General features: G+C 35.8%; 1 protein-coding gene across 1 annotated transcript; it reads left to right on the forward strand.

The window, feature by feature from the left end:
- Positions 1-324: 324 nt before the first annotated feature.
- Positions 325-27,711, forward strand: Uggt (UDP-glucose-glycoprotein glucosyltransferase). The gene is made up of 17 exons (XM_088237707.1): positions 325-633; positions 2,194-2,379; positions 5,081-5,262; positions 6,282-6,367; positions 7,721-8,024; positions 8,527-8,736; positions 10,228-10,378; positions 10,884-10,957; positions 12,493-12,663; positions 16,169-16,180; positions 19,094-19,271; positions 20,613-20,795; positions 21,058-21,161; positions 21,560-21,726; positions 22,876-22,997; positions 24,772-25,015; positions 26,176-27,711. Exons 1-17 carry the CDS (start codon positions 325-327, stop codon positions 26,208-26,210), a joined length of 2,718 nt encoding a protein of 905 aa, XP_088093833.1. The 3' UTR covers positions 26,211-27,711.

Genomic DNA, 27,711 nt, shown 5'->3' on the forward strand with positions numbered 1-27,711 from the left:
TATTATAATATATTAAAATGTAATTGCCTAGCTTGGAACGGGGTATGTACCCTTGTTAGCTGGGCAAAGTGAACATGGAATTGTATTTTGATAAAGAGTGTGAATAAATAAATAAAAAAAATAAAAAAATTACACTGCACCTGCTTTGAATTTCGGTTAAGACAATAATTTATCCTTTATTAGTTGTTTACCTGTTTTTATTCTTCATTCGCGTGGCACACGCGGTGGTGCGCGAGCCGCGGCATCATTAAAAAGGTCAAAGTTAGTCATTGGCGTGTTTCAAATTTTCTACAATGAACTTAGCCCATTTTTTAAGTTATTGAGATGAGCCGGGTGAATATCTGTTGCAGGCTGAATCAGCGCATCTTAGGCCACGAGCCCTCTCAGTACCTGGACATGACGGGCACGCCTTGCGCCGCCGGCTTCGACTCGTCGAAGCTTCCGGAGCTGCTGCAGCTCAGCGGCACCGACATGACCGCCACCGCAGTGCGACACCTGCGCTACCTGGAGTTGGACAAGAGAGCGGCTGGAACCAGAGCCAAGAAGGACTTCATGCCCAGCACGGTGTGGGTGGTCGGAGACCTCAACTGTCCTCGGAGTAGGATGATCTTGAAGGCAGCCATGGAGTTTATGGTTAGATAATTGTCTTATTTTTGTTCTGCCCAATACTGTTAAAACTGAAATATTCCTTGGTATACTGATTTTAGGTTGTTAAATCTGAAATATTCCTCGAAATACTGATTTTAGACTGTCAAAACTGAAATATTTCTTGAAATACTGATTTTAGATTGACAAAACTGAAATATTCCTTGAAATACTGATTTTAAAATGTTAAAACATAAATTTTATGTGAAATATTGATATTAAAGGTTGTTAAAACTGCAATATTTAATTGGTCCTGGACTGACTTGATCATTTTACCTTCATGATCATCTGGTTTACAAGTGCAGTGCCCTTATGCACCACTGGGTGCCGATATGGAAATGATGATGATGAATGGTGTTATCGCTAATCATCATCATTCCCTTTTCCACACCCGTTGGTGCATAGGGCACTGCATTTGTAAACCGAATGCTGCACAATTCGATCATCTGTTTCGTGAAGGTAAGGTGATTATTCCTATTCTTTAGACGCCAGTGAAATATTGCAGTATACGATCACATTTTAAACAAATATTTAGTTTGGACCTTGCCAGGAATCGAATCCAGGACCTCGAGAATGGGAGGTGAATCCGCCAACCACTTCACAGCAGGGCGGACTCATCTTCATTCTTCTTCTTCTGGTTCCTCTCCCCGATGGAGGTTGGAAATCATCATTGCGATTCTTACTTTATTGGCAGCTGCCCTGAACAAGGACTGAGTGCTGCAATGGAACCAGTCGCGCAAGTTCTTAAGCCGAGAGATGCGCCTTCTACCTGCACTGCGTCTTCCTTCGATCCTTCCCTGTAGAATGACTTGTAAAATTTTATATTTTTCGCCTCTCATCACATGCCCAAAGTACTCAAGTTTTCTTTTCTTCATGGTCTTCAGCACCTCTTTATCTTTTTCCATCCGTCGGAGAACATCATCGTTTCGGACTCTATCCACCCGGGATATTTTTAATATCCTCCTGTAGCACCACAGTGTTTTGGGTGAGTGTCCATGTTTCGATGCCGTAAAAAAGCACCGAGAAGACGTAACATCGAGTAATTCGGAGGAGCATTCGGAGGTCTAAATTAATTCGATTTCCTTAATCAGAATTTTTACCTGAGAGCAGCCATGCCGTCAAAAACACTCGTCCAGGGTTAAGGGAACAGATAGACACCTTCTTAAAAAAAAAAAAAAAAAATTAAAAATAAAATGCATACTGCAAATAAATCATGTTTTCGTAATATCAGCATATGTTAATTTTCTTTTTCTTTTCTTGGTCATGTCATACCATATTTATATGCTATAAACTTTTGAATAATTTAAAAAGTAATGGCCCACGCTCAGACGCTGAAGTCTTTGTGGGCATTTTTTCCAATTCACGTTATAGCTTAATTTTAAGATGTATATTTCTAAAGTGTATTTTTGTAATTATATTTCCATGTATGTATGGAAACATAAACAAATAATAAAATTTTTAAAAATCTATTTAACGCGCAGAATGGTATTCTTCATCCGCCTGGACAGTGAAAATTACCACTAATTGTTACTGTTATGTCTGTTTTAGAGATTCAACGTCGGTGTCCGAGTGACGTTCCTGCCCAACGTAAACGGCGAGCCCGGAGTCGACAACTCTCTCAACAAAGTGGTGGTGGCAGCTCTGAATGTGCTGCCTACTCAGCAGGCCGTCAAGTACATCGGCAAACTTCTCGACGATGAAGGTTGCCACGAGAGAAAGGATTGCGATATTATTGTAAGTGCCCGATTATTTTAATCTAGCATCATCGTCGACATTAAACCAAACAATCAGAGCAAATGGAATGTGGACCAACGATTTGACTACACAGCGCCGTAACGAACGGATGTTTTTGGACAGTATGCAAAACGTTGATAAATTCCGCTGGTAACTTTTCCTTCTGGTACATCAAAAAATATCTGGAAGGTTTTTAATGAGGAAAACCGACTAAAATTTTGTTAAGTGACTTTATTTTTTTTTTAAAGAGATATATTTTTTTATTTAAATCTTAAAGTAGGGCACACATATCATACATATTGTTATGTGTGTTCTAATAATAACATTGCAAATATATTTAATTTATAAATTGTTAATCACATATGTCTTGACCATTTTTTTAAATTTTGATATGTTTTTTTCTTCATAAATATTTTTTTCCATTTTGTAATACTTTTTAATTGCTTTAAATAAAATTGAATTTTGTGACTTTGCCTTTTTCCTAAATGGAAGTCTAATTTTGTTCTTTTCTCTAGTATTGTGATCGTGTTCATGCTGGTTCCGATCAATTTTTTTCCAAAATTCTGTTTTTTTATTAGAGTTTATAATTTTATGAACAAATATCATTGTATTGTAAAATATTCTTTGTTTATATGTTAATAATTTCATTTCATTTACCATCGACTTTACCCTCGTATATCTGTTTTTTTTTCAAAATGATTCTAAAGGCTTTATTTTGTAATACAGTTAGTTTATCTATATTTTCTTTGTTTGATAAAAATAAAATGCTACTACAGTAGTTAACGTGTGGTTCAATAATTGCTTTGTAAATAGTTTTGCAGGAGTCCTTATCAATAAATCTTCGGATCCTTCCAAAAATTGGTTTTTTTTTTGCAATCTTATTGTTTATAATCTGGACAATGCAAGCCATAAGGCCTGGTTGTTTGACCGTTAAGCTAGGGTTTCCTTGGACAGCGGTGCCCGTATCTTAACGGCCGTAGTGAACGGTGATGCGGTAGACAGCCGTTGTAACAGTAACTAGAGAGTGGTTTCCTAGGAAAACTGTTTTGATAATATTTATTAACACCGTTTTCCTAGGAAACCACTCTCTAGTCACCGTTACGACGGCTGTCCACTGCATCACCGTTCACTGCGGCCGTTAAGATACGGGCACCGCTGTCCTAGGAAACCCTAGCTTTAGTAATAGTAAACAATCTGTAGTAATAGTTAAAAATGGACAAAGTGGGTTGTTTTTTTGTTGTAACCTGCCAATGTTGGCGAGTAAAACGTTTTACTCATAGAATTAAGAATAGTCCAGAAACCGCATACGCACATCAAACAGAAGGCGACTCGACTACTCATAAATGAGTAGGTTTACGTTTTCACCCATTAGTTTCTTTGTAGACGTCGTTCAGTACGCAACTCCTGATTTGAATTCAACTATGCCGTGTTGTGTCCTTTTAAAGTGTAGAAATACTGCTAGGATCTTAAAAAACAGGATGCAATCACATTTCATGTGTAATTAGCAAATGAATGTGTATATAACAAATGCATTACTTAAAAATTGTATTATTTTTCCATCTGTCAGATAGTCGAAGAAACAAAATGAAAATTTTGTTAGTGTTGCTAGGGTAGTAAATTTTTTTACCCTACTTTGCTCATCTAATAGAATTAATGAAAATTAGTAAAACTCTTTTTTTACTAACGATCAAACAACCCGGCCTAAGAGTTAGTGAAAGGAAGGAAATATTTGAAATAATTATTATAATGTTGTGGTTAAATAAATAATTTTCGACTTGTTTCTGATATACAGGGTGTTTACGGGCCAGACCGCGAAACTTCAGAGGAACATTCCTCATGGTGAACTTTAAAAAAAAACTAATATTTTTTTTCCAAAACTCGTTTTTTTAATGAAATATTTTATTTTTTTTAAATCTCGAAATGGAGTAAAAACTTTTCGGTCTAGCATTCCTCTGACAATACTTGTACAAATCATGATACACAGTTGATAAACGTTTAGAAACAATAAAGTTTTAATATCATGAAATTGCAAGGTTTAAAACACAACAATAGAAATATTTAAAGTTATAAAAAAGATGGTTTAAAAAGCCGCGAACTATGACAGTTGTTTTTAGTGATGCCATAGAAAAAAAGTGATATACCGTGTAAATAAAATTTCCCAACATTTAGGGGAAAAATCATGTTATTTTATGCAATTTCAAATTTTCGTTTTTTTTATTTACACCAAAAATGATTTGAACATGCTGTTTTTAAATCAAATTAAAAAAAAAGATTACATAATATTGTTTGAAAAAATATAAAAATATTTTTAGTGAAATCATTAAAAATGAAAATAGGTTAAAAAAATACTGTCAATTTCCAGTTATCACCGTATTTTACAATTTTTCTGGAAGTATATGTACACTATAGTGTAGCAAATCAATTTTATTTTTATGTTATTCCTATTTTTTCCATGCATTTATCATTTCCTCACTTTAGCGTTTTCCTCAGTTTGACACTTTTTTGCTTGCTCCCTTAAAAAATGTAAAAAGGGGGTTTTACTGTATTAAATTGTGGTACAACAAAAGAGTGTGTTTATGTGTATTTGTCAGTTATCAATACAGTTTTGAAATCAGTTTATAGAAATGTTTCCCAAGAAAATGTTGACGTGTTAATTTACGTAATTAATAATTCTCATGACCCGGAATCGTTCTGTTTCCAGTCGGAGCTGGTCCCGGCTCTGAACCAGCAGGAGTGGCTGCTGAAGATCTCCCGGGTGTTTGCGACCCGGGTGTTGGGGTTCACGAACGCAGGCCAGGCAGGGCTGGTCTACAACGGGAGAGTGCTCGGCCCACTCGGGGACGAAGAGACCTTCGACATGGAGGACTTCGCACTCCTGGAGAGGTGACAAGTTAATCATCGTTATCTGTTATTTATTTATTTATTTACTGATATTGTCCATTTATATGATTCATAGGGTATTAATATAACAATATAAGAACAGTTAATAACATTTAAAAAATAAGAAAGAAGCATTTTCAAACATAAGGGACATCGAGACAAGATCTGGACTATTTATTTAGTGCTTGTTTAAATCGCTGTAGACTTAAACCAAAAAAGTCCATATCTTGAGTTTACAATACGACAGACGGGTCATTGGAGAATTAAGGTCATAGTTTGTTCTATGCTGATCGATGAACATTACTTCATTGTTTCTCAACCTACGAGTCAGAATGTGGAATTATTCTGTTCACAAATCCAAAATCCTTCTGCAAAACCCAAACCATAGATAAAGCAAGCCAATAGGGTAATTTCACTTTGTTTTTTAAACAATTTTTTTAAAATTTGTAATTTTGAATTCCCACAAAAACAGTAATTGTACTGGCCACGCCCTTAATACTTAACGATTTATGTTAATTTTTAACTTTGTTCCTAACCGTTAAAATTTTTATAGAACATCGCCACGAATATTGACGTCACAACTATCAATGCCAAACATGTCACGTTTTTCTACTGGCATATTTTTTAATAATTTCTTTTTTAATGTTATATATGAAAATATTTCAATTATTCCTAAATCCATTTCATATATTTTTATCGGTATTCCTAGTATGCGATTTTCCCTTATTGTAGAAATTGAAATAAATTCATTTCAAATGGATTCTTTTTGATACCCCACCCCACTTTACCGCCTTTTCATTTTTAAATAATGATCCCCCATACATCATGTTTTTTTTTTGATTCAGGATGAAAAATAAGTATCCTATTTTACCTATATTGAGAAAATCTCTCCAGCTATCCCTATGAAAAAAAAAGTCAATCAGTCTCTCCGTTGAAACGTGAAGGAAACACAAACGAACACACTTTCGCATTTATAATATTAGTATGGATGGCGGGGGTATTATTTGTATTTATTTTTTCAGATTCAGCAATCAAATATATGGAGATAAAATTAAGAAAGCGCTCTACCCCGAAACATCTTCTGATAATGACGTGATCCTTAATGAAGGTATGTTTGATTTGTACCATTTTGCGTTTAAACAAATCGTCGTCTTGATGGTAAAATTAAATTTTAAAAAAAGAAGACTTTTGATGCTCATTTATTAAATTAACACCCAGAGGGCTCTTACTTTAAACATTTGAAATGTACATAAACTATACGCGGCATAGACAGGCGCCGTGGCGCAGTTGGTTAGACGGCCAACTCTGAAACTGGCGTCGCGGATTTGATTCCCGCCAGTTGCAAAATAATCCAAGAAACGTTTTTTTTCTCAATTGGTCTGGGTGTTGTGGTGTATTTTTCGTTACCTCCTTCCATATCCCCTCTACCCCACCTGCTGGCAAGCTTCAAAATAGAGGCTGCTAAGCCGCCAGGGTTATTCCTTAAAAATAAAAACGTAATAATAAAAAGCGATTTGCTTATGAATGTTGATAAATCGAAAGTGATGGTTTTTGAAAGGGATGAAAATATAACTAAATGTGAGATCAGCGTGAATGGAGATATTCTGAATCAGGTAGAAGAATTTGTGTACCTGGGAAGTATTTTTACTAGGGATGGAAAGACCGAGAAAGATATTGAAAGGAGGGTGAGTGCCGGGAGCAGGGTGAACGGTGCACTGAAAGCTACTTTGGCAAACAAATGTTTATCACAGGAGGCTAAACTAGCAGTGCACAATGGAATTCTAGTGCCAACTCTAATGTATGGGAACGAAGTATGGAATTGGAAAAATGATGATGAAAGTAGGTTGAATGCTGTCGAAATGCGATCCCTCAGGTGAATGTGTGGTAAAACGATGCATGATAGGTGCACAAATGTCGAGATCCGTGAAGTGTGCAAGGCTGAGATATGCATTATCCACAGAATTAAGAATGGGGTGCTGCGTTGGTTTCGACATGTAGTATTTGTAATTATTTTTCCAATTCCATACTTCGCTCCGGTTTATTCGAGTTGGCACTAGAACTCCATTGTGAACTGCTAGTTTTGCCTTCTGCGATATACTTAATAATTAAGTTCCTATTATTTACTCAAATATTAAAATTTTCAGACCATTTCCTAAAAGTTGTAAATAACTTGTGCTGGAAAAATGGAAATCGAGTTGTGGTAGACTGGGATTTGAACCTCGGATCTTTGGTCTGTGAGTCCACAATACTACCACGTGACCACAACTTGGTTCAAATATTCAATATCAATTGTTTTAAACAAAATTTGTTGCAACAGAGAGGGAGAACATTTATTAAAAGAGAATATGGAAATCTAGGCATTTACAGGGCTCATGACATGCCTATGGGAAAATTGTGTGATGGTATTAGAAAAAATACTAGTACATTTAAAATGGCTCTGACACCATGTTTATTTTTCCAGAAGACGAGCCCATGGAGCTGTCGCCCGACGCCGTGATGCAGACCATCGCGCTGCTTGGCGCGCGGCCGGGTGGGCGCGCGCGCTTCGCCCTGCCGGCTGGGCTGCGCGCGCGTCACGCAGTGCTGACGCTGCCCGCCGAGCGCCCGAACCTGGCCGCGCTGCGCGTGCTGGCCGTGCTGGACCCCGTGTCGCGCGCCGCGCAGCGCGTCGGCCCGCTGCTGGCCGCCCTGCGCCAGGCCTTCAACTGCGAGCTCGCGCTGTACCTCAACTCGGTGGAGAAGAACTCGGACATGCCGCTTAAGAGGTAAACTGCTCTCTTCCCTCATCTATCTTCTGAACACTCTTTTTTTTATTATAACATAAATATCCAAGTTATTTACAAACAAAGTCAAGCACAGTGACAAAAGCGCTCGTTAGGACAGTTATCCGTCTGTTGTCAAACAAAATAAAATGACTGCCAGCAGTGTGAAGTTGTCGCTAACCAACAACGCTTCTGTTCTATGAAACATAGCGATATGGCTTTTCTATAGCTCGGTGCATTATTACTCTGAGTGTTTATCAGTATTTTGTTTTATAATAAACATTATAATATACCAACAATATGCTCATATACCACTGATTTTCTCAAATTAAACGGTTTGGGTAGGAAGAAATTGCTTCAAGGCAATATGCCCGCCCTTATGCATATGTATATGTAAACTGTACATGTCTATAAAGTGTTTAAATAAATAATCTTTTTTCGCCTGGACACAGAAAAAAACAGTGATAAAAGCCGATGAGATGATTGAGATTTGGATGTTTTCCAGTTTCTACCGATTTGTCGTCGAGCCAGAGATCCAGTTCGAATCCAACGGACGCATGTCCTCGGGACCCATCGCTCGCTTCACTCACCTGCCCCAGTCTTCCCTGCTCACGCTGTCCCCGCAGGTGCCCGGCAACTGGCTGGTGGAGAGCAAGCGCTCCGTGTACGACTTGGACAACATCCGGCTGCAGGACGTGGAGAAAGTGGTTCATAGGTAAGTGTTATTACTAGTACTTCGCTAAAGAGCCTGGAGCCGATGGGAACGCCTGAAAAGCTCCGACTCGCTTCTCCGAGCCACTGCAGGGTGGTTCCATTCACCGCTGTTAAGAGTTATGGCTGGAAATGCTGAGACGGGCATAATTTATTTATACTTTTACATTGTTTGTATTTTTTTTTTTATACAGAATAATGTCACTTGGGTGTTCCGTGCTGAGGGAAACATTTTACAAAATGTGAAACATGCCTAAGATTAGCTATTTAACAAAGTTAAAATAATAAAAACAATAAAAAAAACGTAATTAATCCAATTAACTTAATTATCATTAGCATAATAAACAATAAAAAACTAAAATAATCATAAAAAAACATAACCAATTCAAATAGACCAATAGAACAAATTTTATAAACAGTACACACATTTTACCTATTTGATCCACTCATCGATCTTCTAATGAAAGACTGTCTCGATAGATTTCCAGCACAACTCATAATAGAGAACTTGTGACGTCACGGCGGGACCAATTTCAAAATCGCAAAACTATAAAAAAAAATATATCGCTGATAAAACGATACATAAAAATATTTCAAAATGAATTTCAACAAATAAAAAAAAAAATAACTGTTACCAAATGATATCAATTTTATTTTATAACGGAAAACAACACTTTAACCATTTTCAATAATTTAAGTGAATCAAAATATTTTGGTTAGCTAGTCAAAATATAAAAACCGATTGAGTATGTACAAGTTTTTGTAAACAGGCTGGATTTACTCCTTGGAGAGTTATTAAAATTTAAATTCATTGAAACACAGAGAAGGAAAACATTTGTGAGAACGGAACATGAAGTCTAGGCATTTACAGGGTTTATGACCTGTAATTGGCTGGTTTGAGTAGCCACTTTACTCACTGTTACCATTTTGCCTATGTTTGAACATCCTAAAATAGGGACTCCAGATTTGGTAGGCATACTCCAGGAGTTTGGATGCTTTTTTTAAGGAAGAATAACTTATGCAAAAAGCTGTATACGAGATAAAGACGCATCAGCAGAGGCTGCCTGCCTATAACCAATAAAGATATTAATTATATTGCTCTGTTAAAATTTTAAATATTTTAATCAAGTCGCCACCACTGCTCAGTGAACTAAAACCGAGCTCGTTTAAGCGGTCCTCATACTCCTTGTTCCTTAGAGAGACTTCCGTTTTAGTTGCCCTTCTCTGGACTTTCTCCCCAACATCGCTATGTCTGTCTTAAAATAGGGACTCCAGATTTAGTAGCATACTGCAAGAGTGAATGAACTTACATTTTATAATTTTTTCCTCATCACCTTTTTTATTTATTTATTTATGGACTTAGTCCATTCAACAATGGCAAAAACATTTGCTTATAATACTTGCGTACAATCCAAATAAAACACAACTAAATAAAATTAAAGCTTAATTTGAAAAATATTTCAAGTGTATTATTGAAGTGACATATTTGCTGTAGCGAGTTTGAGCTGGAGTACCTCCTCCTGGAGGGGCACTGTTGGGACGCGGCGGCCGGCACCCCCCCTCGAGGGCTGCAGGTCACCCTGGGCACCAGCACGGACCCCACTCAGGTGGACACCATCGTCATGGCTAACCTCGGCTACTTTCAGGTAAGGAATGTCTCAATCTATGAATATCAAAATGTAGGTTCCGTATGTTTGTGGCCGCAAATCTCGGCAAAGTAATCTATGGATTGACCTTAAAAATTTACAGAAAATTGCACTTTAGCAGGAGAGTGTTTTCATGTACTTTTTATTCGGAAGTTCTAACAGAAATGGAATATTCTATGCGTTTTAAATTGATTCATAATTTGACACAGTAACAAGTACTGAATGACAGTTCTACTCAGTGCTGCCATTTTACCTATTTTAGCCATAATAAAAAGAATATGATAGGATTTAAAAATCGAATTTTATCTGAAAAATTACATAACTATTTTAAATAATTTATTTTGCCACTGGCCGGGTTCAGCTAGTCAGATCTAAAATAGTTTTCTTTAAATGCTCTTCTTAATGCTTGGCAATTGCACACCCAAATCCTACAAATATAATTGTAAAAATTTGTAAAAATGTTTATTATAAAACATGTAAAGTATGTTTTTTATTATTATTTTAGTTGAAAGCGAATCCTGGAGCCTGGATCCTCAGGCTTCGACAAGGAAGAAGTGCGGACATATACGACATAGTCGGGTAATTATTTACAAATGCCCGCCCCACCCCTAACAAGTTATATCGTCCGTGATACGGCGAGTGATACATGTCGGCCTCGTGGTGTAGTGGTCAGCGCGTTTGCGTACCACGCGAGAGGTCTCTGGTTCGATTCCCGACACGGTTGACATGAAATATTTATTTAAAAATGTGTTTTTACTTTACTCTAGTATATTTCATAGTACCGGGGCCCGAGTTATCTTCGACTGTCTATAAAGAAAAATCGATATTTGTGTACGGAAATGAGTATATTTGCATGAACATTTAATGTATCTTCATCGTTAACCTATAATTGAACATGTTAAAAAGAAAAAAATGTACGCATATTCTGCTTTTCATACACAAAACATAATTTTACTTTGTAGATGAAATTGAAGATAAATGTTGCTATGAACGAATGTATGTATGACTTTTTTACATTAATGATATTTTTTTTTTTTTTGCACCACAACAGGCCAGGAGGCCTAATTACAGTGGTGAATTACATCACAGAGCACCCAGGCTTGAGAAAAATCACATTTTAATTTTTGTGTTCTCACCGGGAATCGAACCCGGAACCTTCCGTGTGTGAGTCAAGCGTCTTGACCACTACACCACGGAGGCCGCCTCACTGTCCCTCTCCGGTTCCCGGGGTGTCCCGTGCCGAGGGAGACATTTTATATAATTTTGAAACATTCCTTCATAGAATCTTAACAGTCCAAAAACCGTGTACATTCATCAAACTGCTAATTTTACGTTTTGGCCATTAGTTACTCTGTGTCAAGGACTGTGCAGTGTCCAGTGACCGAAAAAAAAGGATGAAGAAAATAAACAGTTTGGTTTTACGAAACATGCATTTACTATTAAACAACATTAGTTCAACATCGATTTTTAAGAAAAATATGCGAGAGGTTGGGCTTATCCAGAGACCAATATACGTATAATGAGTTAGAAACTAGCTTAAATATATCTTCTCTTCAAGACTGTCGAAATAAATCCGACCTTCTAGTCCTTTTTAAAATTCTCAACTCACTCTTTGATGCGCCTGAGCTACTACTAAGCTCAATAAAATTAAAAAATAAATATCCTAACTAGAAACTTTAGACAAAACTTACTCTTTCATACCGATAACCATAAACTAACTATGGTTTCCATTCCCCTACGCCCAGAATTCTTAGATCTGCCAACAAACATACCAGTCTTGATTTCTTTGATAACAAGTTGTCTTCTTTCAAACGATCACTGAATCAAATTAAATTATAAACACCTCTCTCCCGCTTCCACTCCTACCAAGTCTCCTATATATCATTGTGTCTTTCTACTTTCCTTTATAATCATTTTCTCCGTACAAATATTTCCTTAAAAATGCCCATTGGGCGTATATATAAATAAATTTACAGACGTATTTTGAAAAAAATACCATACTTTAGAGTTTTATATACGCTGCATCTGATGTACTAACCCAGTGCCCTATGCACCGCCGGGTGCGAATAGGGGAATGCTGATGACGAAATGCATTATTTTGATATTCGTTCTAGTCACGAAGGTACGGACACGCCGCCCAATAGTACCGACATAAAGGTGCTGATCTCCTCGCTGCGTTCCCACGTGCTGAAGCTCAAGGTCGGCAAGAAGCCCGGCAAGCAGAACTTGGACCTGTTGGCCGACTCCGACGAGAAGGCCGGCGGCATCTGGAACTCCATCACCAGGTCAGTAGGCGGCCGGGGAAAGCAATATCCCTAACCCACTTTGAAAACAGTGAGTCTTCCCATTGATTTCGCCAGCACCACTTAGACTCGAAGCTTGGGCACTGGACACAAAATGGTTGTCGTTAGAGATCAAAAATGTTGACAGTCACAAATGTCGAGTGAATAAATAATATTAATAATAATTTATATTCTGATTTAAGAATCATTTGCACATCATCAAAGATCACACATTAATTTACATATTGAGGATGTTCAGTGCTACGTGAAATTAAGTATAAAACATGTTTTCTTACATGCGGTAAAAATTAGAGGATTTAATTGTGTTGCTAAAAAAAAATATTTTAAAAATTAATTTTAATGGTGAAAATTTTCCGTGAAAATTCATTACAATTTATTATAGAAATAAAAGATGTGTGATACTTAAATCAACGCATTCCAAATTTGTGCATTCGAGTCCCACTCGTCTTCTGTAGTAATAAAAACTTTTTTATGGAAATGAACCACCGTTGAACTTGGTTATAACGATCACGGACATAATGAGGAAACATTAGTAGACATTTTAGTTTGTGGTTTTCTCCATACATTTATTTACTTTTATAACGAGCGTCTCCTCGGACACACCGAACAAAAATACTGTCAACAGCTGAGAAAAAACTCTTCTTCAATTGTTTAAAAGCATAATTTTCGAAATAAGAACCCAAGTAATGAAATTCAAATGGGGGACTTACTTATTACCGATGCCGCTGGGCGTTGGTATCGGTTTACGTTTATGATACTATGTTAGTGTCTAAGTACCTAATCGGTATTTTTGCCGACAGCATTGAAAAGTATCACACGTGTGGCCGAAATTGCGTGTAAAAATCCAAGCTTTGTGAACTTAGTAAGCGCAGGCTCGGCGCCTCATTACAATTGACAACTTCTTTTGTAGTTTGTAAATGACATCTTTGTTTCGGGGGTTTTAACAATGTTTTAAAAAAAATGTTCTATGGTCAATGCATAATGAACATTACAAGTGGGTGATGTTGGATAAGTTAAAACCTAACCCTTGAATTGTAAACATGACTAGTAACAGAAGTGTTTCAATTTGTGAAAAAGTGGCAATTTTTTGTAATATAGAACGTGGCACGAAACATGCTGAAGTGTGTAATTTTTTTTCTCTATTGTATCACATTGCGAATGTTTATTATCTGAATTTGAAATTTAGAAACAGGTATTTTGTAAGCATCTATTATAATTTTCAATGGTGACATTTCAATGGCGATTGGATTTAAAAAAACCTTTCTCTGGTATAACGAGCAAATTCAGTCGGTCCCGTCTTCCTCGTAATAACCAAGTTCAACTTTACTTTGAAACTTTGAAACGTCACAGGTTCATGCGAACACGTGTTTACAATAACCAATCAATTTATTTTGATAGTTATTTCACATGATACTTGCCTTGTTCGATAGTCTATTAACCAAAAATGAAAAAATATTTAAAAAACTACTTAACTTTTTCACTATAGAGAAAATAACATGATTTTTTTAAATTAAAATTTATTATTGTTTTTAGTTCTTAAATACACCCACACATGTATCTGTACCTTAACCCTTCCTTTACTGTGCCAAAAACATCCGCGCGTTACGGCGCTGTAATGAAAGATTTTCAATCAGAAAAATGTAATAATATTTTCAATCTAATTTCTAAAAATGCAAAAAAACCATTGTCTCATGCTCGCAATGCGGGCGAAAGAACCGCCTCTGACAAAACTTGGAGAGCTACTACTAGCTGGCGTATGGTAGAAATACTGGCAACTTTTCTGTTCGCGCGTGTGACGCGTAAAATTGTCTCTCTCGCTCTCGAATATACCTGTAGTATCGAGAGTGAGACGTAAAGATTGTGTGAGACAATGATTTATTTGGTACTCTAATAAGTTATTAGATGCAATGTGCACTAGTTACACATCACCGGGGAGGAAGAGTTAAAGGATAAGCCGCGGGATTCACGTTGAACGAACTATTCAGAAAATAATATTTTTGTGATTTTTGCATTTTCCAAAATATGATAACTTTTGAACCAAATGAGATAATTTCAATCTACAAAAAACTTTCAATGTAAAATAATGATTATTTTACATATTCTATAACTCCATAATTTGGGACCCTTCTGATTCAAACCACATCCCGAAAATAGGGAAGGTTCAAAAGCGATTTTTGCGATACTTATAACTTAAAGAAAATAATAATTATCCATTCTTGTATCCATTGTTACTTCTAGCAGGGATGCCGGATTACAACACCCTCGAATCTCAAATTTTTCTCGGGTAGCTATCTGCTTTCTATTAATTAATTTCTAACTTTTGTTTACAGTCTGCATTACCTGATGGGTTAAACAGCCCGTAAAGTAATACAGACTACAATTGTCAAATGGCTGACTACTGATGGCTGACTTCGGTGTTTTATCCAAGTTTAAAATAGCTTATTGCAATAATTTCTGCATTTTTAACTTTAAAAGGCAAATAGTGGACTCTCATGTTTTATCCTTTAAGGTACAGATATACGGTAAAACCCCCTTTTTACGTTTTTCAAGGGAGCAAGAAAAAAGTGTGAAACTGAGGAAAATGCTAAAGTGAGGAAATGAAAAATGTATGGAAAAAATAGGAATAGCAGTTCAATGATTTCACTAAAAATATTTTTATATTTTTTAAACAATATTATGTAATCTGTTTTTTATTTGATTTAAAAACAGCATGTTAAAACTATTTTATGTGTAAATAAAAAAAAAATGAATTTTCATTAAATAACATAAAATATTTTTTCCCCTAAATGTTGTGAAATTTTATTTATACGGTATCACTTTTTTTTCTATGGCATCACTAAAAACAACTGTCATAGTTCGCGGCTTTTTAATCCATCTTTTTTATAACTTTAAATATTTCTATTGTTATGTATTAAACATCGCAATTTAATTATATTAAAACTTTATTGTTTCCAAACATTTGTCAACTGTGTATCATGATTTGTACAAGTCAATGTGACGTTTTTGTTCAAATGAAAACTAAGACTAACCCTAAAAGAAGACACTTTAACAAAAAAGTCAATTACACTGTACCTGCTTTGGATTTAGGTTAAGACAATAATTTATCCTTTATTAGTTGTTTACCTGTTTTTATTCTTCATTCGCGTGGCACACGCGGTGGCGCGCGGGCCGCGGCATCATTATTACGACATAATTTTGGTTTTTTGACACATCAAATGAATTCCGATTTTTTTTTAAGCGTAAAACCGCGGTTATGAAAAATGTAAAAAACGTTGATTGGGGGGAATATTTGCATGAGAATGTATGTAGAAAAATGGGTCCTGAACATTTCGATGTAAAAAGCGGGAAAACATAAAAACGAGGTTTTACTGTATTTATACACACATATATATATATAGATTTATTATTTTAATTTAGGCTGCTTCTTAAATATATTATAATTTCTGTTTTTTTTTTTTATTTCATTAATGCATGCCGACTTCTGCAGTTTTGTTTCAAGGTAAAATATTTTTTACCTACATTGATTCTTATTTTTCATGTCATCATTTTATCATCATTACAATTACTATAGTAGGGCCAATTTAATAGGTCACATTTGACGCTTCATCAAAATTCAACAACATAACCTTGTAAGGGCGGTAGTAAAATATTATTTATTTTTTCGTATTTAGAACTGCGCAATTGCTTAACTTTTTTCAATTACGATTACATATTTATTGTAATAATGACAAAAGAAGGTAATTTTACGATTTACTTTCACTAATAAACCATTCTAAACATAATAAACTTTTTCTGTTCTAAACGCCGTTACAATGTTGCATCAGCGAACCCTTTTTCTTTTTAAACACTAGGGATGTTACGCAGAAAAATCGAATGTTGATAGTTTTGTTAAATTATGTACATATCTTATTTTATTCCTTAAATTTAAGATAGAAAATAATAATGGACAGGGATTCGACTTATGATTTTGAAAATAAAATTACAATACCTATAAGTACTTTTTCATAGCGACTGAATTCAATTGACATATATTATGTTTGAAGTCCGAATCGATTCATTCACTTTAATCGATGTTTTTAAGCAGGTCACCTCACTATGAAGCTTAAACCGACAAATGTCAAATGTGACCTATTAAATTGGCCCTACTATAACTTACAATTTTATTTATTAATATCCTCGGGAGCCAGACGCCAGCGACTACCTTTATTGAACGTAGTTATACAGAAAGCAGCCAGCTATAGAAAAGTGAAACTGAGATAATAGCCATTTTGCGAAAAGAGTGAATTATAAAATCTACACAATAGTTTGAATGTTTTTACTTTTACTATGAATACATAAGTTTTTTTATATATTACAAACAAGAATCTTATTGTGTATTTGACCAGTTTAAAAGATTTTTAAAGTACCATAAGATTTTTCTAGTTTTGTGGGTGTTTTCTGCAAAATGAGAAATGACGTTTTTGTGATCGACACCTTTTTCCGGATGTGATTAATACAGTTTTTTTTTTTTATGAAAGCGGTCTGGCTATTTTCAGCAGAACAAAAAATCGACCTTACTGCACCCGATAACATAAATATCTCATTTTTCCGATATTGTGGACTGGCTGCTTTAACTGCATAACTACGTTCTATTCATTGTCTGTGTCCAGACAAATGAAGAGTACTATAATAGTTTTGTTTGTGAAATAGAACCAGAATTCTGGATGAGTGTTTTACGCAATCGAAATCAACGAATAAGTCCGCTTCCTAGTGTCGCAGTTGGCGCGTTCGCTTACCATCCTCGAGGTCCTGGGTTCGTTTCCTGGCAAGATCGACATTAAATATTTATTTTAAATGGCAACTGTAGCGTAAGACCGATCGCCTTTTTTTTTAATGTAAAAGATAATCGAGATACACTACTTTAGATATCTATGACATTAAATTTCTTAGAGTTTTTTAGATCAGTTTATCGTTTGCGCTTTTCAATGACGTTTCGACCCGATGATGGACCTCGCAATGTGATCTGCAACTTAGCAAACTATGCGTTGAAGTGACACTCAACCCTGGAAATATTATATCATCTGTACTTATTTTCTGACAATGATTCGGATATTTGGCGATCAAGATGTATGGAGTTCTTCTGTATTTACAAAATATATTCCCAATGAAGCAGATAAATCATCTCCTCTGGGGTGGTATTCTGAATCTTCTCTATCCCTTAAGCTAGGGTTTCCTAGGACAGCGGTGCCCGTATCTTAACGGCCGTACTGAACGGTGATGCGGTTGACAGCCGTCGTAACGGTGACTAGAGACTGGTTTCCTAGGAAAACGGCGTTATCAACACCATTTAACACCCTTTTCATAAGAAACCATTCTCTAGTCACCGTTACGACGGCTGTCCATCGCATCACCGTTCACTGCGGCCGTTAAAATACGGGCACCGCTGTCCTAGGAAACCCTAGCTTTAGAGAGTGATTAATTTGGGAATTTTTATTTTTCGCATGCACCTAAACTTTGCTTCATTTATAGCCACACTGATGATTAAACGTCAAATAAATACAGACACGTGAAACCGTACATGAAGATATTTATTTAGAACATTATTGCGGCCTTAAGCATTACTCCAAACACTCTTAACCAGGTTGAATTGACCAAACCGCATTTGTTTTTTTCTGTTTTTAAACAGTTTTATATGTTATAAAATAAAATAAATAAAACAACTTTGTTTTTAACCACTAATTTTAATTTTTCACCTACCGGTTTCAAAGTAAACAAGCTTCTTCGTCAAGGTTTACGTAACTAATTAATTGATTCCTTTTTTTAATTTTTTTTTTTATCATGTTCAATAAATACTACATGTGGACCCAATAAATCAAGTCGTTTTTTTTCCTTACACGGGTGGTAATTTGATATCATTATTTTCGAAGTAAGCCAGGAGAGGACTAAAAGAAGTATTGTTTATTTGGTTATTAATTATTGTTTTCTTATTATGAATCGCTTTTTTCATTTCTAAGATTTCTAAGTTGTCTAATTTTAATATTTTATTTTCAACATGAAGTACTTTTGATCCAGTGTCTTTATTGAAGGTATGATTATTTTCTATCTGATGATTTGCGAATTCAGAAAAATGATTATTATTTAAGCATCTCAGCATCTAGTTTTATATGTCATTTGACGTTTAATCATCAGTGTGGCCATTATATAAAGCAAAGCGTCGTCACATTAAAAAAATAAAGATCTCCAAATTAACAACTCTCTAGGGGGTAGAGAAGATTCATAATACCACCCCTGGTTTGTTTGACTGAATGGCACTATCTATTTTACTTCTACCCGCTTTTATTTTTTAAAAAAATTAGCCTTTTTAAACATTTTAACACAACAAGTTATGAGCTAATCTTTGTTTTGCGCTCATCTCTTTTGGCGTTGTTTCCAGCTCATTCTCGGCCGGCGACTCGGGAGACAAGGAAGAGGAGGTGATCAACATATTCTCGGTGGCGTCGGGCCACCTGTACGAGCGCTTCCTGCGCATCATGATGCTCTCCGTCCTCAAGCACACCAAGACCCCGGTCAAGTTCTGGTTCCTCAAGAACTATCTCAGCCCGTCACTGAAGGTGAGACGCGACCATTTTACTACAGACTGTAAAATCCGCCTTGTTGTGTAGTGGTCGGCATTCGCCTACCATTCTTGAGGTCCCGGGTTCGATCCCCGACAGGGTGGATGTGAAATGTTGATGTTAAAGGTTTTTTAAAGTCCTCACCTCACATGTTTGACTGAAACTAAGCTCTCAGCTCAATATGTTTTAGCCTGTCCAATATCATTCTCAAGATTCAATAAAAGGCTCATTCCAAAAGTATAAAATACAAGTGTTCTAATATCTGCTAAACAAAATGGATTTTTTACCCTTGAAAATAGACGCACTATATCTGAATTATGCTATTTATATAAATTATTAAATAATAAAGTAGACTCTTTTAACCTACTCTCCAAACTTAATATTAATGTTTCCTTTTGCGTGACAAGAAATAAGTATTTATTCCATCTGCCAGTCTGTAGCACTAACTATGCACAACACTCTTTCCTCTATCGTTCTTGCTCTAACTATAATGCTTTTTTTTCATCTATTGATATATTTAACATGCCCCTTAATTTAAATAAAAATAAATTAAGACTGATTCTTTCTGGCTGAGATACGATCCCACTTGCTATTTAATGATGCTCACACTTACACACGCCTGAACACTTAGTCCCACATACACACTTACTCTTATAGAAATAAACACGACTTTTTGTTGTACCACAATTTAATAATTATGATTTTTATTTAGAAACTTCGCTGGTCTGTCTTTAAGCCGTATCTTTTTTATGTTATTATATCATTGTCGACTGTTTGTTTCTATAAAATAAATAAGTAACAAACGTGAACCAACGTAAATATTTCAGCAATTGGGAGATCAGAAAAATATCACAAGTATCAGTAAAAACCTTCTATCTTTAATCACTAATCACGAGGACTCTAAAATCAATGTTGTAACTTTTTTGTTCGTATAGTATAATCAGTGTAATGGTTAGTGCGTTCGTTTACCATGTTTGAGATCTCCCAGCTGTGATCCCTGGCGTGAGGGATGTGAAATATTGGTTTTAACGGTGGTCCTCAGTCCTCAGATGTGGTGTTCAGTATGTGGCTGGTAATCCGTAGAAGAAAGGTATTTTAACCTTTCGTGAAGAGTGAAAAGTAATATGGTAATGTTTCTCTGGGTAGTATTTGTGATATCAGCCCTGAAGATGGACGAAGCTAACAAAAAAGACAAACAACACACAGCGTATTGACTCCGAGTAATATCATCCTTATTCAAAAGGTTGTAAAAAAAAAAGCTTAAGCAAAACGGTTCTTACAAAAGCTTCCACGAGACTCAAATTGAGAGATTAATAATCCAAATATCTTTCCTCGTAGGATATTCTTCCCTTCATGGCCAAGGAGTATGGGTTCGACTACGAGCTGGTGCAGTACAAGTGGCCGCGCTGGCTCCATCAGCAGACGGAGAAGCAGCGCATCATCTGGGGCTACAAGATCCTCTTCCTCGACGTGCTCTTCCCTCTTCATGTCAAGAAGATAGTCTTCGTGGACGCTGACCAGGTAGGACAGAGGAGTCTCCACCGGAAGTTCTAGATAGACTGGAATACACTTACAGTGGCGAATGAAAATCACTGCAGAATCCATTGTGTTTAATGAAATACAATGGAAAAACTTAAATATACAAATTATCATGATAGATTTTCGTGTTTCAATATATTGAATAATCAAGATCGTTATTAACTGCTGTTACTAATATTGTCTCTTCCCCTTCTATAACTTTATAGTTTTCGGATATTGTTTATAATGACTCGTACTTTTTTAGATTGTCCGAGCTGATATGAAGGAGCTCGTGGAGTTGGACTTGGGAGGAGCTCCGTACGGATACACTCCCTTCTGCGAGAGTCGTGTGGAGATGGACGGATTCAGGTTTGCCTCAGTTTATCGTATAAACATTTACTCCAGCAATTTGCACTCTTTAATATACAAATCGCATCTGGCACAATCAAATCTATTTTCTCAGATAATTGGATTTGAAAAATAACGCTTCATTTTCAAGTTCTACTGATTACCCTAGTTTTTATATTATTATAATACCCCGCAAATCGTCAGAAACATTTTGTATCGAGCCCCTGTTTATTCGAAATCCACTCGATGCAAAAAAAGAGCGGGAAAAAGAGATGCCACAGTCAAACTCCCTCATCCGGGATTCCAACCGGAATTCAGAACCCTATTTCACACACAGCCGTATCTTCATCTGCCCAGATTCGGACAGGCGTCGACGTGGCATTTGCATTCAGCGGTGCGTAATGAGATTGGTGTTGCAGGTTCTGGAAGCAGGGTTACTGGAGGAACCATTTGCAGGGGCGGCGCTACCACATCTCCGCTCTGTACGTGGTGGACCTCGGGAGGTTCCGACGCATCGCGGCCGGGGACCGCTTGCGCGGACAGTATCAGGCCCTCAGCCAGGACCCGAACAGCCTGAGTAACCTCGGTAAGGGGGGGCAGTACCGAGAGGCGAAAATTGTTGTGTGATTATAGAATCATTCTTTTGGTGACTTTTATGAAGGGCGTCAGTGTCGAGGGTCTAGCGAGTCGAGTAATATTACTAATGATTGAACTGTTAATTTTATATGGATGGTTAGGTAAATATCCACAGTACACAGTGATTGAAATCTCAGATTGAAATTTGTAAATCTCGTGAGAAATAAATTGCAGGAACTATTACTAATATTTTCTGTTATCAATAACATATCAACACAGAGATGAAGAACATTTTAGAGAAGGTAATATAGAAGTCTAGGCATCTACAGGGCTTATGACCTGTCATTGGCTGGTTTAAGTGGCCACTTTACACACTGTAACATTCACCATTCTGCCCATCTATATTTGAACATCTATATTCCTTCAATTCTTTCATGTGTGATATTAAAGAGCTGCCTAGACTTCTATATTACTTTTTCTAAAATGTTCTTCATCTTTGTTGTAATATGTCTTCTTGCCCACACTGATCATCGTGGTTTCAGATGTGACAGGGTTTAAAGAACACCTTTATATTCATTCATTCATCATATCGAGTCTGTCCAACGCTGTTTTCCAAGAAAAGTGGCATGGTAACCCGGATTGCAAAAGGGGGATTATTCCTATTTTGAAATAGAGCAATCTCTCAATTTATCTTCATTGGAGAAACGTAGAATGGAGGCGGATCCGGAAAGTAGGTTCCGTTTGTATTTCTTGCCATCGCAGCGCTGCGATGCCAGTTCCGCGCATGCGCGGTTCTTACCCTGACCAATCGAGAAAGAGTTGGCACCATTATGATTTAGCCGACTGTTGTGTACGCTTCGTGGTGCTCGTTTGAAATGCCGAATAAAATTGAAAATCCCGCCGCTTGTGAGATGAGGTCTGTAATTCGTTCAATGCGAAGAACATTTAACCAGTCAGTCATTCATCAACGTGTATGGAGAACATCTGATAAGTGATGATAGGGGAACCGGTGAGACAGTTCGACGGAGGTCATGATAATGTGCATGGAATACAAATTGTTATGAAGGAATTCGGATTATGTACTTGTGTTCTTTTACCTGTCACTTAGTAAATAACAATGTCTTTCTTGTATTGATTAACGGTGTGTTTACTTTTCCAGATCAAGATCTACCTAACAACATGATCCACCAGGTGGCCATCAAGAGCCTCCCCCAGGAGTGGCTCTGGTGTGAGACGTGGTGTGACGATGCTTCCAAAGCCACTGCGAAGACAATAGATCTTGTAAGTTTGTCCCTAACCTTCACCTTCGTAACAATTAATTGATTAATGTCACTCTTTGAACTATTTAAACCACGTGAAAAAGTATGCTCTGTTTCGTTTACTTCCTAAGCAAGTGTGGCCGCACCGTGTACATCTAAAATTATTTATTTATTTAATTTTACAATACGCCCAAGGGGCATTTACAAAAAATATTCAGGTAAGTACAAACATAGTAAGTAAAAATTTAAAAGAGAAACAACGCTTTTTTGTATACATGTAGAAACAATAAAAAGCATACTGCTATGCAAAATAAAAAGTGAAACTTTACATAGTAAAAAAGAAAAAAAATTATACGGATATAAGAAAAGTAATTGAATTAAAAAGCAAATTGTAAATAACTTGTAAAGAATTTAAACAAAAAATAAATACTTTTACATATACTTATAAGTATAAAAATGATGTATTAACAAATTATTGTTAAAAACAAATAATAAAAATTAGTTTACAGTAAGTATATATAAGATAACATAATATCTGGTGCAAAAAATTTTTGATACATTAATTTCAGAAAAAGATAATAATAAATAATATTACACATCAAAAACAGAGAAAAAATTGTATGAAAAAGAAAGTTTTATTAGGACATTAATAATTGGTTTCAAACAGTGCATTTAAGAACGTTTTAAAATGGATAATTGTCGTATTAAAAATGTCTATTTCACAAGTAAATTTGTTGGCTAAGGAATGTAAACGCGGAATCGGAGAGTGTCGTGCATAGTTAGTACCTACGCATGTACTCGTAGTTGCAAACAACTCCGTACTTCTATTGACTCGATTAAATATTTTGAAGTTAATGAGATTCAGGAGTTCACAACAATCGAGCTCCGAATTTAAAATTTAAAATAAAAAAAGAAGGTCATTTATTTTTCTACGATCTTCTAATAAAATGAAATTTAAAGTGTCTAAACATACGTGTAATTTATGTTATCTAAGGGAATATTTCATTTAAAATTTACGAATCTCAAATACTTTTTTTGAATTCTCTCTATGTTCCTAATGTGTAATTTATACTGAGGAGACCAAACAATGGAATTATATTCTAACTGACTACGAACTAGTGCTACATACAAAATATTTATTACTTTAAGTTAATTAAAATATTTGACAGTGCGAAGCAGGAAACCTAATGTTTTCATGCTTTTGTTCGTTATGTTGTTAATATGATTAACAAAATCTAATTTTACATCAAACACTAAACCCAGGTCTCTTATTTCGCTCACTCTTTTGAGCAATATATCATTTATAGTGTATTCATACATAATACGTTTTTTTTTACGACAGAAAGTAATTGATTTACACTTACTTACATTTAAAAACAAATTATTTTGTATGCACCATTTATTTAGTTTATTTAAGTTTAACTCAAGTGTTTTACAATCATTAACATTTAATATTTCCTTATATATGTTTATGTTGTCTGCAAACAAGACAACTTCTACATCCTCAAAAATGGAAACAATGTCATTAATGAAATTTTAAAACAGTACTGGTCCCAAGTGACTTCCCTGTTGTAATTTATGCACAAAGGAGTATGGTACTTTGTACAGCATCACTTGTCGAAAATCTTCCTTTGAATTTATCAATACTTTTTATCCTTTTGACATGGCGATGCCAATGATTGGTGTAAATATTTCAAAGAAAATGTAGATTCCTTTAAATTGTAATGAAGCAACAACAACTAAAATATTCACTCAAGGTTTGACTTTTCTAATTACTCAAGTTGCCATTCTTTCAGTGTAACAACCCTCAGACGAAGGAGGCCAAGCTGACTGCGGCCGTGAGGATAGTCCCCGAGTGGACGGAGTACGACGAAGAGGTGAAGAGACTGCAGCAGCGCGTCAACAAGGGCTTCTATAGCCAGGACGTGGAGCCAACGCTGGAGCAGGATACATCACACTCGGGTATGCAGCAGCGCGTCAACAAGGGCTTCTATAGCCAGGACGTGGAGCCAACGCTGGAGCAGGATACATCACACTCGGGTAGGACAATTGTCAGCAGTAAACATCTAGGACTAGAGAACCTGATGCCAAATAAAGTAGGCATGCCCGGTTAAGGCTCTCGTGTGGCATCTGCAATATGTGGCCTAGCCAACCGAATCACTTCTGCTTGTTGGACACAACATCCACGAGTCGATTTATTTTACCAGAAATCTAGAGCGTCGACCAAAGAAGCAACTTAGCATATTCTGTTTAACACAATACATTGATCAACATTAATTTATTACACGGGACAATTAACTCAATAACGAAATGGGATGACATATCCAGTGCAGCATCCCGGAGTATATTAACTTCACGGGAGCACATAACGGCTGCAAAACCGGTCGGTAATGAAATAAATAAGAAGAGGTTTTTATCATTGTTTCGAGTATCTCCAAATGTTTGTAGACAGGCTGAATTTCCTCCCTAGGGAGTTATTTAGATCTAAATTTGTTGCAACAGAGATACACCTCACAAAAGTCAACAGATAGAAGAGTTGAAAAAATGTGGATGTTTAAACATGGGGAGAATGATGAATGTTACACAGTGAGTAAAGTGGCCACTTAAACCATATTCAATAGTAAATCATCCATGTAAAATACAAGCTTTGCTGGAGACAGTATTCAAATCCCTTCATGAAATGGCTCCAAAATACCTATCGGACCTTTGTATTAGGGAAAATACATGTCGAAGAAAATCTACTGTTAGGTCAGCATTTGATTCAGGCAGAGGAAAACTTGTAGAAATCCGGCACGCCTCAAACACTAGATTCGGAGATCAAGCTTTTGCCATTGCCGGCCGCTCTGCCCGGAACCGATTGCCTTCAAACTTAGGAATCATCGACAGTCCCAGTCAGTTCGGATCCCAACTAAAACATCACTTCTTTATTATCATACCCTCAATTTTAAATCAGAAAATACAATGTCACTTTAGCTTAGATAGAATGTAAGTTTAAGGATACAATTGTAAAGCGCCCTTTGGGTGATTTTCACAAAAATGGCACTATATAAATCAGCCAAATATTATTATTAATGACATGTTATAAGCCCTGTAAAATGATTCTTTATTCCGTTCTCAAAAAGGTTTTCCCTCTCTGTTGTGACAAATTTAGATCTCGTTTTTTTAAGAATATATTTTAAGAGTATTTGTTTTCTTTTTAGAAACACGAGAGCATCCAATTCACTCAGAGTTATGATGTGGAGGAGCGGTCACCGGCGCTTGCAGAACCAGCTCGGTGCTTCCCGAAGAGAACTATTGTGATATACTGTAATATACTGCCCACCTCTCTTCTCTTATTATTCCCTCTCTGTCCCTCTCACCTGTGGCCGCATCATCAGTAGAAAAATCCGATCCCGTATGAGACTTATTTATGATTTATTTTTTACATTTCAGTTTTTGCTAACTAATACGGATTAAACGGATTCTCGCAATGCTGTCATAACTCGATATTTGTTTTCAATCACAGGTTTCTCGTGAGATAATAAGTATTTTTTTTATCAAAAAATAAACTCTCTGGCATACCAGACAACATATCCGTTCAACAAATCTGTCGATGTATGTAATTCTGCAAAGCGATTCAGTTAGATTTGATTGAATCTAAATGCGTTTTGGGGGAATATTAAAATGAACTCTTTTAATTCGTGCATACATGAAAAATCCATCATATGTGGTTTGGATCATCATATTAATGTTGAGTTAACCTTATTTAGTATCTGAAATATTTGAGGCATGTTTTGTACACTTACAAATCTTAGGATTTGAGTTAGCTCAACTTCCCAAAACATAAAATGAATGTTTGAAAATTGCTTCGCATTTTTAAAGCATTGTATGCGAAATAGATTGGGATTAAAAGGATTCAAATTTAACTTGTATATTTTAATATTATTTTTCTACCGTTTTTAGTTTAATGCTTTAAATGAATATATTTTCTTTTAATTCAGCATCCTGGCCAATACGGAAGTGCCATTTTCTTGCTAAAATTATATTGAGCTAAATTGTTGTAATACCGAACATGTTCAAAGATTTATCGGCCAGTAATAATCCACACTGAATAAATTGCACGTAATTATAACATGCATAGTTAGTGACGATTCAGTGATCTTTAAATACAACAAAAATATTGCTGCAATTTATTATTTTAGCCTGCGGCAATAACTTCCCAAGATCGAGATAATAATAACTGGTCAATCAAAGAACTGTTATTATTTAAAATGTAACATATCTAGAAATCCGATATTGAAGTAAATATATATGCAGATGTTTTCATAAGGAATATCATCAAAATAATATTGAAATTGACTTAAATAATTGAAATGAACTTCACAAATAAACGTTTGAATTTCCTTATAGAAACTTATATTCAGTTTTATTCATGTGTTCAGTAGGCCCCTGTATGAATAAGCCATTTTTTGTGATGGTCCACATTTGATACAAACTATACTGTATGGACAGATCACACTAACATGATTGTCATTTTGTGTATTCATAATATTGTCATTCTTGCGCAAATGACATTACAAATATATTTACTTATTCGTGCTTAGGGTAGGAGATTTAAGTCAAATATGCATAATCATATTCTTAGTCAATAGCGTTTTATTATAAGGAATGTCAATACTGCTGTCTGTAGTATTTTTCAAATCTTAAACGATTTAAAAAGTCACAAGGTTTTTTTTTCTGTTTAAATGTTTACAAAA

Source organism: Micrasema longulum, unplaced genomic scaffold, assembly GCF_059751315.1.
Source record: "Micrasema longulum isolate JH-2025_06_02 unplaced genomic scaffold, ASM5975131v1 h1tg001773l, whole genome shotgun sequence".
Lineage (NCBI taxonomy): Eukaryota > Metazoa > Arthropoda > Insecta > Trichoptera > Brachycentridae > Micrasema > Micrasema longulum.

Coding starts and splice junctions, on each gene's coding strand:
- Uggt (XM_088237707.1), top strand. CDS start 325: ATGAGCCGGGTGAATATCTGTTGCAGGCTGAATCAGCGCATCTTAGGC. Junction 634..2,193: donor AGGCAGCCATGGAGTTTATG/GTTAGATAATTG, acceptor TGTCTGTTTTAG/AGATTCAACGTCGGTGTCCG. Junction 8,737..10,227: donor GTGGAGAAAGTGGTTCATAG/GTAAGTGTTATT, acceptor TATTTGCTGTAG/CGAGTTTGAGCTGGAGTACC.